General features: G+C 58.1%; 1 protein-coding gene across 1 annotated transcript in view; it reads right to left on the bottom strand.

The window, feature by feature from the left end:
• Positions 1-250: 250 nt before the first annotated feature.
• MYO18A (myosin XVIIIA) overlaps positions 251-18,678 on the bottom strand; it is a gene marked incomplete at its 3' end in the record, with an annotated part of 61,020 nt that continues 42,592 nt past the window's right edge. Inside the window, exons 3-21 of the mRNA XM_032848472.1 lie at positions 14,282-14,317; positions 12,391-12,478; positions 12,078-12,184; positions 11,792-11,968; positions 11,221-11,434; positions 10,863-11,005; positions 10,147-10,247; positions 9,272-9,335; positions 8,914-9,058; positions 8,574-8,594; positions 7,237-7,248; positions 6,432-6,608; positions 6,117-6,207; positions 5,601-5,793; positions 4,692-4,778; positions 2,668-2,809; positions 2,355-2,514; positions 921-1,107; positions 251-586 (exon numbers count right to left, since the gene is read on the bottom strand). Coding sequence (XP_032704363.1) covers positions 251-586; positions 921-1,107; positions 2,355-2,514; positions 2,668-2,809; positions 4,692-4,778; positions 5,601-5,793; positions 6,117-6,207; positions 6,432-6,608; positions 7,237-7,248; positions 8,574-8,594; positions 8,914-9,058; positions 9,272-9,335; positions 10,147-10,247; positions 10,863-11,005; positions 11,221-11,434; positions 11,792-11,968; positions 12,078-12,184; positions 12,391-12,478; positions 14,282-14,317 — 2,481 coding nt within the window. The remainder of the gene's footprint in view (positions 587-920; positions 1,108-2,354; positions 2,515-2,667; positions 2,810-4,691; positions 4,779-5,600; positions 5,794-6,116; positions 6,208-6,431; positions 6,609-7,236; positions 7,249-8,573; positions 8,595-8,913; positions 9,059-9,271; positions 9,336-10,146; positions 10,248-10,862; positions 11,006-11,220; positions 11,435-11,791; positions 11,969-12,077; positions 12,185-12,390; positions 12,479-14,281; positions 14,318-18,678) is intronic.

The following is an 18,678-nucleotide window of genomic DNA, read 5'->3' as shown; positions in this document are numbered from 1 at the left end:
GGGCACAGGTCTGCTGCTGTGGGCAGAGCAGGGAAAGGGGAAGAAGGGGTTGTGTGGAAGCCGCCTGTGGGGAGGGGATGAAGAGGACTGGAATACAGAAGGGAAGGGAGAGGAGGAAGAAGGGAGTCAGCCAGGGTGGGAAGAAAAAGAGAAAGGAAGAGACTGGGCTGGAGAGAACCCCTGCCCGCCCCCCCCACCCCCTCCCAGAGAAGAGATCTAGGACCAGCCCAGAGACGGGAGGGTGCAGTACCCCTCTAGCCTGGCAGGTCATATGTGGAAGGTGGGGAGTAGGGGGAGCAGCTCTGGAAGACGGAAGTAGGAGCAGAGAGGGACCCTCCCCACCTTGGCGGTACATGCGCATGGCGTCCAGCAGGCGGGAGCCCCGGAGCTGTGCACGAAGCAGGGGTACGTCCAGCTGCAGAAGTCCGGCCTCACAGTGCTCTCCTGTGGGCAGGTCCAGCTCGCTGCTGCTGCTGACTCGGCGGGAGGCTGTAGACCGGGGCTCCCCAGCCCAGCCCTCTGCTACAGGCAGGAAGCAATGCACAAAGTGCAGCTTTGATTTCTTGATGGTGTCAATGAGGGCGTCCTGCCAAAGGGAAAGAGACAGGCCTCAGTGGCTCCTGGTGGCCCGGCTGGTGCCCAGGAGAGCGTCTCCGCTCCTTGTAGGATGGCAGGTGTCCCGCCGCTGGCCGAGATGGGCCAAGCCTGGACAACTCCACCTTCCCGAGGCCTGAGGGGCCGCTTAGGCAGTGGCACTGAGCAGAGGACCCACCAGCAGCGATTAAGTCCAGGGGGAGGGATGCTGAGTGGGTACCGGGTAAGCCAGGGCTCCCCCAGAATGGCCAGAGGAGCCCCGAGAGGGCCCTGGGGCTTAGACCGGCACACTCACCACCTGCAGCTTAATCTGGATGCACACTCACCACCTGCAGCTTAATCTGGATGCATAGTGACTTCTTCTTGACAGCCGCCATGCCCGTTGTGAAGGTCTTCCGCATGCTGGTGGCCCGGCGTAGGGCCAGCTGCGAGCCACCCTCCAAGCCGGCAATGGAGCCCGACAGCACCGTGGCGCTGCCCGCCCGGCCCAGAAACAGATTGCTGATGATTTTCCTACCAGAGGTGGAAGGGCAAAGGAGGGAAAGAAGTCACTTTGAGAGACTAGGAGAGGGCGGCTTCCCTGCTCCTAAGACACCCCCAAGTCCCTTATATCGCCCTGGCTAGGGGTCTGGATTACCTGGCCTGGGGCTGCATGCCCCACACCCTAGAGAGAAACTGGAGCGGAATCAACAAACAGGAAGAAGACAAACCGGTGGTGGTGGGGTGGGGGACAGAAGTGTGATTTTCTCTTCTCCATCACCAGGGAGGCCAGAGGTCCAGGGTGCCAGGAGAGATTAGAGCCCAACACCCTCTATCATACCGTATAATCTGTGTATGACATCTACTGGTTGTTATCTGCCTGCCCTCCCCGCCCCCTGCCCCCAATTGGGCAGTGAGTTTTGTTTTATTTACTTTATTTATTTTATTATATTTATTTATTTTTATTTTATTTTACTTTATTTATTTATTTATTTATTTCATTTTACTTTATTTGTTATATTTATTTACTTTATTTGTTTTATTTACTGCCATCTGCCAGGTACCCAAGAAAAAGAGTAGGTGCCCAATAATTATTTGCTAGATAAACAAATGGATGACAGGCCTTAGGGGACTGAGGGGTTTCTAAGGCTACTCCTGCCTTCTTTTAGAAGTTTTTATTTGTATCTTATTTTATTTTTTTTTAGTAAATTTCTACACCCAGTGTGGGGCTCGAACTCATAACCCTAGGATCAATAGTGGCATGCTCTTCCGACTAAGTCAGGTGCCCCATTTTTTAAAGTGTTTTTGCGGGGCGTCTGGGTGGCTCAGTCAGTTAAGCATCTGCCTTAGGCTCAGGTCCTGATCTCAGAGTCCTGGGATCGAGCCCCGCATTGGGCTCTCTGTTCAGTGGGGAGCCTGCTTCTCCCTCTCCCACTCCCCCTGCTTGTGTTCCCTCTCTTGCTGTGTCTCTCTCTGTCAAATAAATAAATAAAATTTTTAAGTGTTTTTGTTTTGTTTCATTTTGTTTTATGTGTTACTCCTGCCTTCTATGAAGAATGGGGGGGTGCAATTCAAACTTCAAACTATAGGTCCCTCTAACCAGGCGCATCCCACTTCTACTCCAGGAGGCCACCCCCCAGGCTCCCAAGACCACTTGGCCCTGGCTGTTCCCTCTCCGGAAACCAAAGCCATCAACCCTGCTGGCGAGGGGGCCTCTGAGACCAGGAAGCCCAAAACCAGCCCCGGGGATGGGACATGGGCAGGGTGAGTGGCGTTCTTACTTCTGGGAGTCCTGCAGGAGCCGGGGGGCGTTCTGGGTGGCTGGGTTCTGTTTGGTGTAGCTCAGCCAGCCAGCCACATTGTACTCAACCCAGTTGGTGCCATGGCTGTGGCCCAGAAGGAAATGGTGTGGTTTGCTGCTGCGCAGGAGGGGGCTTTGGCCTGGGGGTGGGAAAAGGAAGGGTCAGATCGTCAGGGCAGAGACCCCGAAAAAGCCCAGGGACTCAGTGAGACCTTCTGGGCAGTACTGTCTCAACTCATACAAGTGGGTCCTCAGGAGAGGAAGCCAAAGGACCCTCCAGGGGTCCTACCTACCTTTTTTGTCGCCTTCCTGGGGGCCATAGTAGGAGAAAAGGCGCTCCAGGAGGGCATCCTCGGTGGCCCCTGGTACCAGTGCCTCCTCCTCCAACAGCCAGAGCAGGCCCCTTGCCTCCTCGGTGCGTGCCAGCGAGCGGACCTGCAGAGAAGTGAAGAGAAGCCACCGTGTCCCAAGGAGCGCCCGGCCCAACCACAGGCTATAAACTTGCTACACATGCGCACAAGTACACACCCCGATCCCAGGTCACACCCTGTGGGGCAGCTGGGCAGTGAGGGGGAAAAGGGAGCCGGACGGTGTTAAAGAGAGAAGCCCACAGCAAAATCTCCCGCCTAGGAATTGTGTCCAAAGTCACCAAAGGCTGAAGGCTTCTCGTGAACCATCCTCATCCTCTCAGAAGTCACAAGGGCTGTGGGTGAGCCCAAGGCATCGCCTCCCAGGCGGATGAGATGAGATGAAGTCTGGAAGGCCACGGGCAGGGGGCATGGGCCAAAGGAAGCTGTCAGCCAGCAACAGCTGTGGGGTACCCTAGTCCCCCAAACAGGGAGGATCCCAGAGAGGAGGGCTTTGAGCACAGGTGGGACTCCTGCAGGGTCAGAAACTCAAGTGCAGGAATGGGCGGAGTCGGGGTGATGGCAGAGCACCTGTCCCCAGCTACAGGGAAGGGCTGCCTGTCAGCTGCAGCCAGCCGCTGTCCCGGAATAACACTGGCCTTGTAAACCCTCCAGCTTTTAAGAGAATTCTGATTTCAAAAACCCCATGCAGGCCACACAAACCAAGCCTGTGGCTGCATCTGGTCTGATCTGCCTTTTCCATGACATTTCCAAGACTTCCTTGAGCGAGGATGGAACCTTCCTTACACCCCATTCCTGCCTGGCCTTTGGGGACCAGGGAAATAAGAGAAGTAAGAAAAGTGCCATTTCCCCCCCTCTTTGCACCCAGTTGCCTGCATCTTCCCCCCACCCCATGGCTGCCTGAGGGAGTCAGTGTGACTAGCAGGAGGAAGCAGAATGTGGCCAAGGATGGATGGGGAGCTAAGGTCCAGAGGGTCTGGAGCTGCACGGCAGGACCAGGCAATGAAGCCATGGGACAGTGAGTGGCAGACGCCACATCCAGGGGCTCCTGTCCCCAAAGGTGCCAAGGTCCCTCAGACAAGGAGAGCAAAGAAGGGAAGAGACGGCCAAGTCCCATCCAAACACACTATCTGATACACTGTCCCTTCTAAGCCACATGGACTGACTCCCCACATCTCTTGGGAGTGGCAAAGGCTCTCAGTGGAGGCCAGCATGGGAACCCAGATGTCAGGAAAAGAAAAGCCAGCTTCCCTTAGCGGGGACATGGAACTTGGGCACTTTAAGTACTAGTCCCAGGGGACACTCACTCTCCCTTGGGCCCTACCCCCTTGTTAGCACAGCAGGGCCTGCCACAGGGAAGAGGGAGGAGGAGGCAGGGGTCGAAGCAGAGGATGGGAGCAGCAGCCTAGCAGGAACACCAGTTCTCTAGTAAAGTGCCTTCTGAAACTTCCCTAACTGAAGACAGTCAGCAGAAGCCAAGTGCTCATCAGGCCAACCAGGCCCCCAGGCAGCAGAGTGCCCAAGATCCCTGTTCAAAGTGTGACAAAGCCTGTCCCTAAGGTGGAGGGGTGAGGGGTGAGGGGTGAGGGGCGAGGGCTCCCATTTAGAGCTAGGCACAGATTCCCTATTTGCACAGACTCCTCACCCACTCTGCACCCATCTTTTGGGGACAGCGGGAGGGATGACTCTATCCTCTGGGTCCAGCCCAGCTCTCACCACCAAGGGGGAGACACCAGGCTCCTGGCAGACACACGTGAGGCTCAGCCAGGCACAGGACAGGGGCACAGGACAGTGGCTGAGGCTCTCACCGCACCAGGGCAGAAAAAAGTGCCATCGTCCCGGCCAGACCGGCCAAGCAGCAGCAGCTAACAGAGCGGTGAGGGCTCAACTGAGGGATAGGGACAGACGAGGGGAAGAAGGTCAGCCCAGGCCCTCGCTACAATTCCTACCAGGGACTGATGGGAGGCTTGGTCCACAGCTGCCACGGAATCATTCACAGTGGGCTCCAAGTCGTCAAATGCCAGCTCGATGTTCTCCTAGGAGGGAGGGGAGAGAAGTTGTGAGCGCAGGCCACTTGTAGGGTGCAGCCCTATGCTGAAGGCCAGGAGGGGGCGCTGGGCCAGCTGGCCCACCCTTCCATCCCTCTCTGGAGCTCCTCCCCTCCATCAGCCCCTCTGATAAGCGTTTACCACCTTCCAAGACACCGCATGGCCTTTCTGGACAGCTAAAACTCGTTGAAGCTTCTTTAACATCGAGCAAAAGTCCCCTATTCCTGCTACTCGCACCTGTTGACGAGACTACACAGCATAAGCCTACTCTTGACTTCACACCGTCATCCTTGAAACACCTGGAGACAGCTGTCATTTGCTTCCTGAATCTTCTCTCATGCAAGATAAATATCCTCCCCAGTTGATTCATCTCACCTGCCCATGAAGCAGGATTTCTAGATCTTGTCCCATCTGGGACACCCTTCTATGAAGGGGCTCTACATAACCAATCACCATCTTAAGAGATCGGGAGCCAGGGAAGGCCTGGCCGGACCCACACGGACGCAGGAACTGTGGGGTGGCAATTCATGGGGCCTAGGTGGGTGCCTCGAGGGTGGGCAAGGAGGGGTTCTCAGGGCCCCGAGTACATCTGCAACTTCCTGGAGAGCAAACTCTCTACAAAGGAAGGACGCAGTCTGAGGCAGGACAAGACTACCGCTGCGGCGTGCACAGGGAGACAGAAATGACAGAGAGCAAAAGTGGGGAAAGTGGGGCCTGCCCTCTTCACCTTGTCCTCCCTGTGGGTGCCAGGAGGCTGAGGGGGGGCGGGGGCGGGAGGGGGACGTCCAGCTGAGGCAAGGTCAGTGTTACCTCCTTGTATCTTTCTAACTCTTGCACAAAGGTGCGCTCGTGGAAGAGTCTCTGCAGCCGGTCCTGGGCGTAGTTGTGGCACAGCTCCTCAAAGGATGCTCCGCGGGCTGACCCACCCTGCTCCGGGTTCTGGAAGCCTGGAGTGTCCACAATCATCATAGAGCAGAGCGAGTGCTGGCTGGACTTGAGAGCCCTTCACAGGGAGAGACTGGGTCAGGCCTGGCCGGGGCAGTGCTGCCAAACAGGCCTCACCGGTCTGCCCGTGGCACCCAGGCAGCCCTCTTCTGCCCCAGACAAATCTCCATCCCTGCCCTGGTGCCCAGGACCCTGGTGGTGCTGGGTGGCGGAAGGCGGGAAATGCACCTCTCCTCGCCTGTGAGGCCAGGGAGCCCCCTGCTGGTGGAGAATGGCGCTGCCTCGGCGATCCCACCAGCCCTGAGGCCTCAACTCCCCCTTTGTCTCAGCAGGAGGCCGGGCAGCTCCTGGCCAACCCCCACTCACCTGCCTCTCACTCACCTGTTCACCAGGGAGACGAGAAGGGTGAAGAGCTCACTGTAGAGGCCAGACGCCATGCCCTCTAAGCACTCCAATGCGCTCAGTTTGGGGCCTGAGAGGCAAGAACATCAGCTCTCCCTCCAGCCCCTGGGGGTCCCCATGGGGGGTATACTCTCTAGTCACCCAGAATCAAGTCAGCATGGGGCCCTGGGGCTGGGCCTCTCCCTCTGAAGGAAGCATCTATTTGCCCCAGTGGTCTTCCCCAGCCAGAGCAGACCGCAGTGAGGCCTGGCTGGGGCCCCCCAACCACATCCACCTGCCAAGGGGCTTGGGCACCTGTGCCGTCTCCCAGGCTGCTCTCCTCAGGGCCCTGGCGGAAGGAGGTGGAGCGCTGCAGGGTGCCGCCCTTATGCTGGTGCTTGAAGATGGCTGAGGACAGCTCCTCCAGGCTGCAGCCCAACAGGTATGCGGCCTTCTGAGCCCACTCGTGGCGGGCAAACTGCCTGCGCCCAGCTACGGGGTAGAAAAAAAAGAAAGGATCTGGCATCTTGGGTCTTCCTCCTTAGTCCTTTTAATGACCGCTGTGCCCTCTGCTCCCATGGCCAAGAAATGGGGAGTGAGCATCTCTTGGGAGTTAAAACCAGCCCTGATGACATCAGAAGGGCTTTAGGCAAAACAGGGACTTCTGGTGAGCAAGCGAGGGAGTCTGGCTGCCAGCACTTCCGGTGTCCCTTGAGGTCCTAAAAGAGGAGGGAACTCCACACTGCTGCCACCAGAGGGCACCCAGGCAGCTCCAAACATCTCTTAGACGGCCTGGCCTTAGGGATGCCAGCACGGGGAAGGACAGTCAGAGGGTGAATCGGGCCCCCTGTGATGAGCACAAGGGCCACTTGTGCCTGTGGGGGACACGTCATGAGAGTGTTCTAGCACCTCCCCCTTCCTTGAATGCATCGGGACCCTCTCTCTCCCTTACCTCTAGGCAGCTGCCAGGGGAGACCACTGCCACCCGCCCGCGGCCCAACAGTGGGGAAGTGGAAGAAGCCGCAGGGGAAAGGGAACAGCCCACGCAGACAGACGTGCCTCAGCCAACATGTGTCTAATCACAGCAATTAGGGAAAGCTAACAAGAGACAAGGTTTTACCTTCAGCAGCTTCTTTAAGGCAAAGGACCAGCATGCAGCATGCAAAGAAAAACAGTGTGTTAGCAAACAGTCATCAACAGAGCCCGCCAGGCTCACGGGAAGGGACTGTGGTGGTGGTGGTGGTTGGGGGGGTTTTGGAGGGGGTTCGTGAGGATGAGCAGGCGAGAAAACGGAAGCACATTCAGACTCAGACACAAAAATACACACAAGCGTACACACACAATCTCAAAGCAGAACGTTTATGGATGTAATTACGCTCACTCACTCACACACACACACACCTACAAAGACACCACGCACAGACACACACGGACAGACACACGTGCACACGTACACGCATCCTCTGGAAAATAAATGGAAGCTCTAAGGAGGTAACAGACCCTGCGCGACAAGGCACGCGTGATCTGTCCGCAGGCCGGCAGTGCTGAAGGACTACAGGTTCATAGGGAACCTGGTCTCCGTGCCTCCCCAGAGCGGAAGAACTTCCTCAAGACACAGCCACACGCTTACCCCTCTGCCCACCTACTCAGTCTGGAGACAACTTCTTTAACCCAGAGCCTGCTTTCTCTTTGGCAGGGATGCCTCCGCTGGGATCGCGAGGACCAGACTCCTCACCACCTGCTCCTCTGAGCTCCTGCCTGCCTGCTCTCCCACCAGTACCCACCCACGAGTGCTTTCTCTTTCTCGCCCCTGCCCCAACAGCCTGGGGCCCTTCACATCCCTGAGGAAGATGGAGCCTAAGCCCAAGGCGCTGTTCAGAGGCAGCGTCCCCCTAAGAAAGGAGAGGAAGGGGTGAAGAGGTGCTCCGAGTGCCGGCCCATCGCCGTAATGGCCCATCGCCATGATCTCAGAGGAAGGCAGCAGGGCTCCTCCAAGCCAGGCCAAGCTCGAGCCATTCACAAGCCCCCAAGCCCAAGTGCAGAAGCGGCAGCCCACTGGTTACCGCGGTGCCTGCTGCCCCCTAGTGGTCTCCACCCTGCCATGCAAGAGGAGGAGACCCCTGCTACCAAACCGGTGAAGAGAAGGGAAGAAGACTCAGGGAAAACTGGCCTCGGAAAGCCCCAAGACGCAAGCCCACCCTACCCCATCTGAGCCCCATGGAGGACATCCTGAGAGGTCCCGGGATCAGGAGGCAAAACGAGTCGGAGCGGCTAGGCCTGGGATGCTGAAAAGCCTCAGGGCCAGCAGGCACCCTCTCCCCGCTCCACCAGGGGCTTCTCCCAGGCCAGTCCCCTCCATTTGGACAGAACAAGCCAGTCCCCAGAGAGAGCCCAGGGCCACCACCAAGAAGGGACAAGGTGGCCTCTACCCCGCAGGGAGGGGCCAAAGTTAGTTACCCGCTTGCTCCTCGGGGGCCTCTGTCAGGGAGGGAATAAAAGGCAGAGTTATTTCAGGGGGACTGCTCTGAGTTAGGGCCCTTCTCCTCCCCCTCCGCCTCCGAACTGCCACCCCCCTGCTCTCCACAGTGTTCTGTGTCACTGCTGTCCAAGTCCAGGGGCAGAAATGCTTCTCTGGGTGCTCGAAGCCTTCTGCTCCAAGCTGGGGGACTGGGAAGACAACAGGGGAAGTCTGCTAACAGAGATGTCTATGCCGGGTGAGGACAAACGAACACAGGGGCAGAGCATCCATGAGCTCTCCCAGCAACAAGCTGCGTGGTCGAGACCCCTGGCAGGTTACCTTTGGTGGCGCCTGCAGCCCCCAGGTGGTAGATGGCAGCCAGGATGAGCCAGCAGGCTTTCTGTTCTTCTGGGGAGATGCCCAACACCTTCATGGCGGTCTGCAGCTTACTGAACTGCTGGGCTGCCTTCTGCTTCTCCTCAGGCTGCAGGGACAGACAGGCACGCAGGCACCACATCTCAGAGGTGCTGTCCCTCCCCGCGCACCCCCTGTTGCTGGGCCCTGGGAGGGCAAGGCTGGGGAGAGCTGCCCGGCTGCAGGCCAGCTCCTGGTCCTCCCACGGGGTGCTCCAGGCCACTGGAGGCGGCCCCACTCCCAAGGCCCAGGGCTGCCAACCCTGTCCCCATAGCCCCCTCACCTTGGCCAGTGGCACAATCCCAAACACATTGTTCTCTGCCAAGTGGTTCAAGTGAAGCTCTGTCCTAGGGGTACAAATGAGGCATCAGCACGGTGTGTGGTCCCCATGCCAAGGGCTATCTCTCTACCAGGGTGGAGATGGATGGATCCAGCTTCCAGACTCTTGAGTTCTGTCTGCCCATCAGACCCTACTGTCAGGCCAGAGGCCGCCACCTTCCCTAACTGGCCTGGACGCCTGGTCAGAGCACTGGGCTCCTTAGGCCAGGTCACCAGAGATGCTCTGGTGAGAGTGTCCAGCCAGACCCCTGAAAGAGAGCAAGGAATCTGCCTGCAGCGTGAGTCCAAACAGGACAGAGATCGGGTTCTCAGCGACAAGAAGACCTAAGGAGGATAATGTTCCGGAGCTGCTTTTATCCTTTTATCCTTTTTCCGCAGAATAAAGACAACAAGTCTGAGGGTCGAAAGGAAAGAGCCCAGCAGACAACCAGCCTAGACAGGAGGAAGGGCCAGGCTGAAGGGCGCTGAAAAAGGCCGGGCTTTCAGCTCTGGTGTGGACCCAACAACCACTCAGCCCCACACTAGCCGGATGACTACAGGCGAGTCCCTGACCACCCGTGCCTTGCTGTGCTTTCCTCTGCAGACCTGGTTTTGGGGGCCACAGAGGTCCTAGCAAGGCTCCGGGAACACTGAATTCTGTGCCCAGCGCTCAGGAACTCCCGTGGGGTAGCTGCCCTTAGCTCGGTCCTCATGTATGGCAAGCATACAGTAAACAGATGGGATGGGATGCAAGCAGGTGACAGGATCCAGGAGCCATGAGTGAGCTGGAGTCCAGGGCACCACCCCACCCCCAGCCCCGTTTCCTTGGCCCCATCTCACCTGAGGGTGCCATCCCCACAGGCCAGCAGGTAGTAGAAGACATTGAACGTGGCCTCACCAGCTGGGCGTCGAGCCACGCGCAGCTTCTCCAGAAGCATCGTCTATAGCACAGCATGGGAGGGTATGGGTGAAGGGAGTGGAGCCCGGTCAAGCCCCTCCCACCCCACACCAGAAAGAATGGGGCCCCTGAGAAGAAGCAGCGGCAGCTGACCCTCCACCAGAGGCTAGCTCCCCCCAGGCTTGGAAGAAGACAGGCCCAGCTCCCGGAGGGGCCCTGCTGCCCTGCCCAGGCCCCTGGGGAACAGTCTTCTTAGGGAACTTGGCACTTCGTGGTGAGATGTTTCATTTAGCCTGGTGGGGGTCAGCCTTGGCTGGACCTTACTTTACGGACAAGCCAGTCTTAACCTGGGTGAAATTAGCCAGAGAGAAGCCCCTTAGCACAGGGCCAGGACCCAGGAGTAGGGTGCAGCCAACCCCAAGGGTGGGCAGGACACTGAGGCAAGCCCCACTCAGGGCCAGAGGTGGGGGGGCAGAAGGCTGCAGGGACAGAAGACACTGGGGGCAGAAGGGTGAATGCCCAGAGTGGAGCAAACCAGCCCTGAGAGCCAGGGTCCATGTTTGTGGGGTAGAATCCCTGGAAAACCAGGCACAGGAGAGAGACTGGTTTCTATGCCCTGAGTCCAGGCCGATCTCTTACCACCCTGAAGGTCCCTCACCTGGATGGAGGCTGAGGCCACCTGGCCGGCTTGGTCGAAGTCCAGGGAGAGGATCTGGGAGAAGCGGGTGGCGTTGCCGTTCATGATGGTGGGGCTGTTCCCAAAGGCTTCCAGAAGGCTATACAGAGCCTGCCACTTCTCCACTGCAGAAGACAGGCCCGGGGCCATCAGGAAAGCCTCCAGAGGCCCAGCCCAGGCCTATTCCCCCAGCACGCAGAGGCTCGGTGTTACACTGGCCAGGCTGCCGGGCACAGAGGGGGTTTGGGGGACACAGAGAAGCCAGGGAGGAAAAAAGATGGCACCTACGAGGCCCTTCCAATCCCAGCCCCTCTCAGGTTTTCCAGGTGTTCTGTCTCACCGGAAAACACCTTGTTCCCACTGGTGCCCGCGATGGTGGCCAGGTACTGCACCAGATGCTGGCAGCTGGTGGTCTTGCCGCTGCCACTGGCGCCCAGGAGGATGACAGACTGGTCCTGGCGGCTCATCAGCATGGCCCTGTACGCGGTCTGGGCCACGGCGTAGACGTGGGGTGCCGTGTCCTCTCGCCGACACCCCTTGAACATGTGCATCACCTTGGGGGGGAGGGGGTTGGGGGGGAAGGGGTACGCTTCTTAGCAGGTCCCACTCCCAAGGTCCTCACTCTCAAGGTCCGCCTCTCTGGGCCTTTTACTTCCAGGGCGCTGAGGGACTCTGAGGCTAAGGCCATGTGTGGAAATGCAGATTCTAGTCCAATTCTGGCCTCTGTTGGAGGTTAGGGAGAGGGCCTCCTGTCCCCACCCCTGAAATGACTCCTCTTCGCCAGGTCAACTGTGAGAGCGGACAGGAGCCCAGTGGGACGCCAAGGGGTAGGCACGGAGCCAGGGAAGGTGGGGTAGGTAAGACATGGATGGGTTGGTGAGGCAGCAATGGTAGCCTCGGGGTTGCCGCACCTTCTCGGAGTACACGGCGGGGGCCCCCCGGGGGCTGAGGACGAGCAGGCTGGGGCCAGCGTACGTGTGCAGCAGGCTCGCACCATAGCGCTGGCGCAGTGTGTGGAGGACGCTGGACTCATTGAGGTAGACCAGCGAAGCCAGGTCTTCCAGACGGTCACAGGAGGGAGCATTAGCCTGTGTGACGGGACAGGCAGGCAGGCACTGAAGACGCAGAACCTGCCTGCACCGCCAGTGGACAGGCCCGTCCTGCCCAGACCCCTTCCTGTGCCCTCCACCTGCAAACCTTCTCCACATCATCCTCATCGACATCCAAGATGGCGCCGTCATGGTCCAGCTTCACACGCACCTTCCCTTCTGGCAAGCTTAGCTCCTCAGATTTGAGCTGACTGCCTGCAGAGTGGGGACAGACAGTCAGACACAAGCCTGGGGACCTCTGCCACCCTCTCTGGGCCCTCTGGGTCTTGCCTCCTCCCCGCCCTATCACGGGGCTCTCCTCACTCATCACCCAGGCCTCACCAGATCCAGAAGGCACACCCGGCCCTGAAAACTGAGAGGCCCACCCAGGTGTTCTGTTCCCTGGGCAGCTCCAGACTCACCCAGCGAGAAGCCATCCTTATGGACCAGCCACACCTTCTCTGTCTCATACCAGGCCTCCTCAGCGGCAATCTGCTCTTCTGTCTTCACCTATGGGGGTAGGGGGAATAAAAAGTCAGTACTTGTTCTGGAAAACAGAGTCAGGAGAGCAGGAGAGAGCAGACATGTGAAGGGAAGTGCTTCTGGAGGAGCCTCTGGGTAAGGGGAACAGTTGGGGGGCAGAAACAGAATAGGGGACATCGGAGGTGTCAGAGGAAGAAGGTGGGGAAGCCAGGGGATTGAGGGGTGGTCCTGAGGATCCCTGAGGTCTAGGACACAGAGTCAGGGACCATGCCAGCCTTGAGAGTCTGGAAGGACGGGGACACTCCGAACTCGAGCCCAGAAGACAACAGACCACAAAAAAGCAAACCAGGTGCCACCTTCCGCTACCCTCTTCCCCACTTCCCTGTGGAGCCTGTAGGGTTGGTGTCCTGAGCCCACACACCGCCTCCTGGGCCACCACCCACTGTTACTGTGACCTCTCATGCCCAGCTTCTGCCTTCAGCCCACCAACAGGCCCTCCTTCACCAAGCTGGGAAAGGATGCTTGCTTCCTCAAGCCCCAAGGAGAGAAGTGTCTACTATATTGCAACACGAGCTGTGGGTCCTGAATCCTAGCCTCGGCCTGGCCTTCCCTCCAGAGGACGTGCCCCCAGAGGCACATGACAGCCTTTCCACACCTGCCTCATGCCTCCTCAGAAGGAGAGGCGAAGGCCATGCAAGGGCATGAAATAGCACGGCCCCATACGTGGGGGGAGGAGGCTGGGAAGGACACGGGAAAGGCTTGCGTGCCACGCGGATGGGCAGTGGAGCAGCTGTGAGCCACAGTCGGTCTCTGAGAGGAGATGTGAGACTGAGGCACAGACACTGCTTTGTGTCACTGAGCTCCTGGGTGAGGAATCAGGAAGGACAAGGAAACATAATAAGTCTTTTCTTTGTCACATTTCTTGGAGCTGAAAGAAAAAGAGGTTGGGTTCTACTCCCAGGTTGGGTCCTGGCTTCACGTAACCTCCTCTTTCTTGCTGATGGCCCTTCTGTGTTCGAGAGAGAGCAGCTTGGACTACACGTGGCCCCCGACTCTGGGAATCATGGCCAGTGAAACCACCCTTCAAACAGGAGGACCGCTATGGGGCCAGCAACATTTTAAATTGTTAAATGAAGACATTTTAAAAAAGGAAAGGAAAAGCTAATTCTTCATTATTTGAAGAAATGTGACTTTGTAAAAAAAAGAAATCACAATGTTTTATTCTTTTTTTTTTTTCTCAAATCACACGATATAGGGGAAAACCTTTGTCTCGAATGGACACGTTTTATGGGTCAGGTGTTTGGAACCCGACAAACTAGGGCTCCCCCTAGGGAGGTCCTGCGGGGCCTAGAATTAATCCTTTAGAATGAATTCAAAACTACGTTTCCCAGACTGGCCAGCAGGTGGAGCCAGAGCATGCCACATCCTCACTGGGACTGTGGGTAGGAGGTGGGAGAGGCTCAGCCTCTCCGCTTTCTCTAGCCAGAAGTGAGCAGAATTGAAACTCCTAGAAACCAACACTCTTGCCAGGCTCTTGGGCTCCAGTGGTTAAAAACCATGTGCCACAAGGCCAGACTCGAGTGGTGACACTCCGTCTAGATGCTCCCAAGGGGCCTGATATAGAACTGCCCCATCTCAAACTTCGGGCATCACCTCCTCCAAGGATACCCCCAACACACACACAGATACCAGGTGGGAGCCAGAAGGGGAAAGAGGCCTTACACTCCAGCATGAGGCCCGAGCACAGACGCTAGCCCAGGTACGGGCCAGGGGTGGCGGGTGGTCACTGGAGGAAGCGGAGGGCTCCTGAGGGGGGCAGGAGCACCCTACCTGGCTGTGGACAGGAGAGGCGGCCTCAGGGTCCAGCTGACAGCAGCAAGCAAAGAGGAGAGAGAGAAAGAGAGAAAGAGGGGTGAAGACAAGCAGACCATCGGCATGTCCCCTTCAGCAAGCACTCTGGATCACGTGGGTGGGCTCTCTCTTGCTGCCCAGGGTGCAGGGTGGAGGTTGGAAGAGCTCAGGGGCCAGGATGGGAAGCTGGCCTGAGCAGTGAACTGTGCCCACTCCAGGAGGGGCCAGACCCGGAAGGAGAGGCCCAGCCTGGCGAAGAACCTGTTATCATCGGAAGTCTCAGAGAAGACGTTCTGCTAAGTCACTCACTGTGGCCTGGGCAGGAGTATGTCACTCTGCCTCAGGCCACAGTCTCCCCTGGGTGGGATGTCCAGTGCACCCTGAACTAGGATCTTTTATGAGCTTGTCAGGCCAGGCTACCTCCCCACACCCAGGGCTTGGGCCCCTTGGGTGGCTCTGGCCTTATCTCCAGATCAGCCAGTGTCCTGGAGATAAGTGGTCCCCTGGAGCTAGCAGACCCCAGAACAGGGCTGTCCCTGTCCTCCAAACACACACAAAGGTGCCACACCCAGTACCAAGGCTGTCCTTCCAGGCTGCCACCCCTGTGCAGAAGGCCATAGAACAAGTCTCAGAACAAGACCACTAGCAGGCCCAAGTCTAGGACCCCTTCTTCAATCCCCCATTGTACCCCTGTCCCACTCGCAGGCAGGCATACTATCCCATGGCAAACAGAGGCACCGTGCCACCGGGGCCACCTGCCCATGAACCAAGGGACTGTGGGCAGACCCTGGGGTCGGACTTCACCTGTCTCTGTCTATTTACTTAAAGACCTTTCTGAAGAGGAAGTGAAGTCGGCCAGGCCTTGGGCCTTGCCTATAAGGAATAAGCAAGGAGTTAACAGGCCCCAACTGGGCCTGGAGAGCCAGTGCATTGAAAGAGAGGAGCATGAGCTCCCTGCCTCACCAGCCACCAGGCCCTAGCACCAAGCCACGGCCTCCAGGGCAAGAGAATGGGGCCAGAGGAAGAGGCTGGATCCTCAACCAAGAGAGATCCCCTTGGCTGTCCCCTTCCACAGGCACAGGGCTCTGGGTCCCCTCGAGGAACAGGCCTCACCACTCAGACTCTCTAGAGAGCCCTTCCCTTATTTCTTCAGGTAAGAAGGCCATGTGATGGCCCCCAGGCTGCCACGGAGCCATCCTTCCATAGTCAGATGCTCCCCCCGGCACCCCCAACCCCCGACACCCACAGTCTGGCTGCCAGCCTGGGCACACAGGAGCACCAGGGCCTGGGGAACCATACACGAGAGGTGCCATTACAGAAGCTGTGAAGATCCTCTCAAGGCGCTGCTGGGCCTCCTCTGCAGGGGTCAGCTGGACCTCAGGGGCAGCTCCGGCCTAGGGGTTAAACCACCGTTAGTCCTGGCCTGGGGTGGGCGGCAGTGGGGCACAGCATGCCAAGCTTGTAGCCTAGGAAGCTGCTAGGGCCCGGTAGGCAAGTGGGGCAGGGTCAGGGGGGCAAGCCAGGCAACAACTTGAGTTTTTAGACTGTCAGATGAGAAAAAAAAGAACGGGTGCCTGGAAAGTCTGGGGTTCTTCCTTCTCACAGTCCTAACAACTTCAGCACCAGGATGGCCCTATTCCCCCATATACCCTCTGGCTCCTTCCCCTGGCCCAGGTGGCAGGTGGGTGAACTCCAGGTCAGGGTCCACCTCAGCCCCTAATTCCACCCTAGTGAGAGGGACAGGGAGCCAGAGGGAGGGCGGCCAGGCCCGGGAACAGGCACATGACACTCTCTGGCTACTTATAAGTTCTACTCAGGGGCTGACAATTTCCCTCATGGCCTGCCCATCAGGCCAAAACGCTCCTGCCAACTCTGGGGTGCCAGGAGGTGACTTCCCTGATTCCAAGGAGGCCAGCAGGGCTGGGAAGGCTGTTGCCTGCTCTTCTCTAAGTTCTGTGAAACCCAGGAAGAATGGAGTAGGGAATAAGGCAGGTTCTAGGAGGAATCCCAGGAGGAAGCAGTCAGGGAGGGCCTCTAGCCTGTGCCCTACCCCCCACACCCCCCACCCTGCCCTTCCTGCCAGAAGAGCATGAAACAGCCTGGGAGAAAGTGGCAAAACTTGATTCTTCCCCTGCCAAACCTCATGAGGCCTCAGAAGGCTCTACAAAATAGGGAAGTTTGGAGAGAACTGTCCCTGACCAAAGGACCAGCCATGTAGGCATCACCTTCCTTCCAAGGTCTTTCCTTCTGCCTCTCAGCCTCCTTTTCCACTGAGAGGGTACTTTGTGGACAAATGGGTCCTCGGATCCAAAGGGAGCCCACTGTGCCCATTTGCCACCCAGGCACAGGGATCAGGAGTCCTGCTGCCAGAGGGAACTGCGGGCCAGGCTTGAAGAAGGTAGTGATGGCAATGATGGCATTAAAACCACCACTAAGAGCATCGCTTTCTATGCCACCATCTGTGGGCACCCACCATGCCAGGGACTGGGCTCAGAGCAGTGTACCATTCCTCATCGTTACAGCAACCCTTCCAAGCTGGGGTTATCCCTTGCATGCAATTCCAAAATGCAAAAGCTCCCTCTCACCCCAACAAAATATTTTTTTCTTCTTCACTATTTTGGTGGCAAAACCTGTTTGTAGTCTAGCCCCCTGCTGTGTGAACAGTCATAGATTTTTCCTGTGGAAATATTTGTGCGGGTTACACGTTATTGCTCATTATGTAGGGCTTTCTAAAATACAAAAATCACTAACTTCCCAAACACTTCTGGCTCCAGGGGCTTCAGAGAAGGGACTGGAGACCTGGCCCATCCCTCCTTGGCAGATGAAGGTTGAGTGATGGGACCCTGCTGAGCTCCCACACAGGGTGAGCGGCTGGGGAGGTGAACACAGGCCGCCGGACTCCAGAAATTCTCTTCCTACCCCAGTGCTGATCTGCTAAGACTTTGAACCTCTGCTTGGGATCCAGAGCCCCTAGCCAACACCATGCAGCCTGGGAACAGGCCCTGATCCCACGCAAGAGGGTCGAGGAATAGCGGCATGCTGGTTAGCGGGACCCATCCCAGAGCAAAGGCTACCGCGGGCTCTGGCACGTGGCTGAGGAAAGCCATGCAGGCCCTCCACGGGCACCTGGCCGGGCCCATCGTCTCAGCCGAGCGGGCGTGTTGATGAGGCGTGGGAAAGCTGGCTGTGAGGGTGCCTGGCCCTCCCACAAGGGTGGTCGGGCGCGTGGGAGGTTAGTGACACACTGGGGTACCTCCTGTTGCATGTCAGGGGCCGGTGACTTGGAGGGTGGCAATCCAGGGAGGTTCGACTTCAGGCCGGTGGAGACTGGGACCGCCAGCTCTCCTGGTGGGACTGGGGAACTCTGCTTCTCTGGGATTTCGGTTTTGGCTGGGGAGCCTGGTTCCTGGCTGGAGGGCTTGTCCCCTTTTCCTGGAGACTGCCTGCCACGGGGCTTGTGGTCCTTGCCCTTGCCCCGAGACATCAGGCTTCGTAGGCCTGCGGAGAGCTCGTCCTTGGCTGCCTCCTTCTTTGCATCAGGCTTAGGTGGGGCAGGGGGAGGCGGAGGAGGTGGGGGAGGTGGTGGCTTGGGACCGGGTGCCGCCTTTTCTCCCCTCTTGCCTCGAGCTGGGTGCTCCTGGGATCGGACCCCCCTGCTCGAAGGCTCCTTGGCGCGCCCAGGTTCCTCGCCAGGCAGTACCTTGCTCACCACCTTCCTAACCGCATTTGCCACTCTCTGCCGGGACAGGCCCTGGGCCTCCTCGCTTGGGCCTTCTGCAGAGGTGGCCCCTGGGCCATTCATGGCGAGTGTGGGTGCAGGGTTCTTGGCTCTCTGGGAGGTCTCTGAGGGTACAGGGCTGGTGGAAGGCTGAGGACTCCTAGATGGGCCACTGCTGTCCTTGGAGCTGTCCTCTGGCTGGTCACACAAATACAGGCAGACATTAGCATCAGCCTTTGCGTCCCTGCCCACCCCGTGCAGAGGAAGGGAGAGGTGCGACCTCAGGCCTTGTCCTGGAATAGACCTTCCGTCCATCCAGAGCTCCAAGAAGCTCTCACCAGGAAGCCCTCAGTCCATCTTCCAGATGGTACAACTGCTCCTATGAGTTTGGCTTCTCTCTCACACAAAGCACAAGCAGGTACTGCTGTCACCTGCTGTCTACCCCTGAGCCTTAGCACAGGGCCATGAGATGCCAGCAGAGTGCCCAGAGGCCCCTGCTCTGTCCCAGACTCACTGGTCTACGTCAGGGCAGCAACCAAGCCCCAGCCCAGGGGAGCCCAAACACAGCAGAGAGAGCAAAGAGAGGCCAGACCACCGATTCCCGCCATCAATCCTAGGTCTTATTCTGAGGCTTCTTGCCTCCGGTCCCCGGTCTATC

Source organism: Lontra canadensis, unplaced genomic scaffold, assembly GCF_010015895.1.
Source record: "Lontra canadensis isolate GAN:19392208 unplaced genomic scaffold, GSC_riverotter_1.0 scaffold204, whole genome shotgun sequence".
NCBI lineage: Eukaryota > Metazoa > Chordata > Mammalia > Carnivora > Mustelidae > Lontra > Lontra canadensis.
Note: the sequence above shows the minus strand (reverse complement) of the source record. Positions and strands in the feature narration are given on the sequence as shown.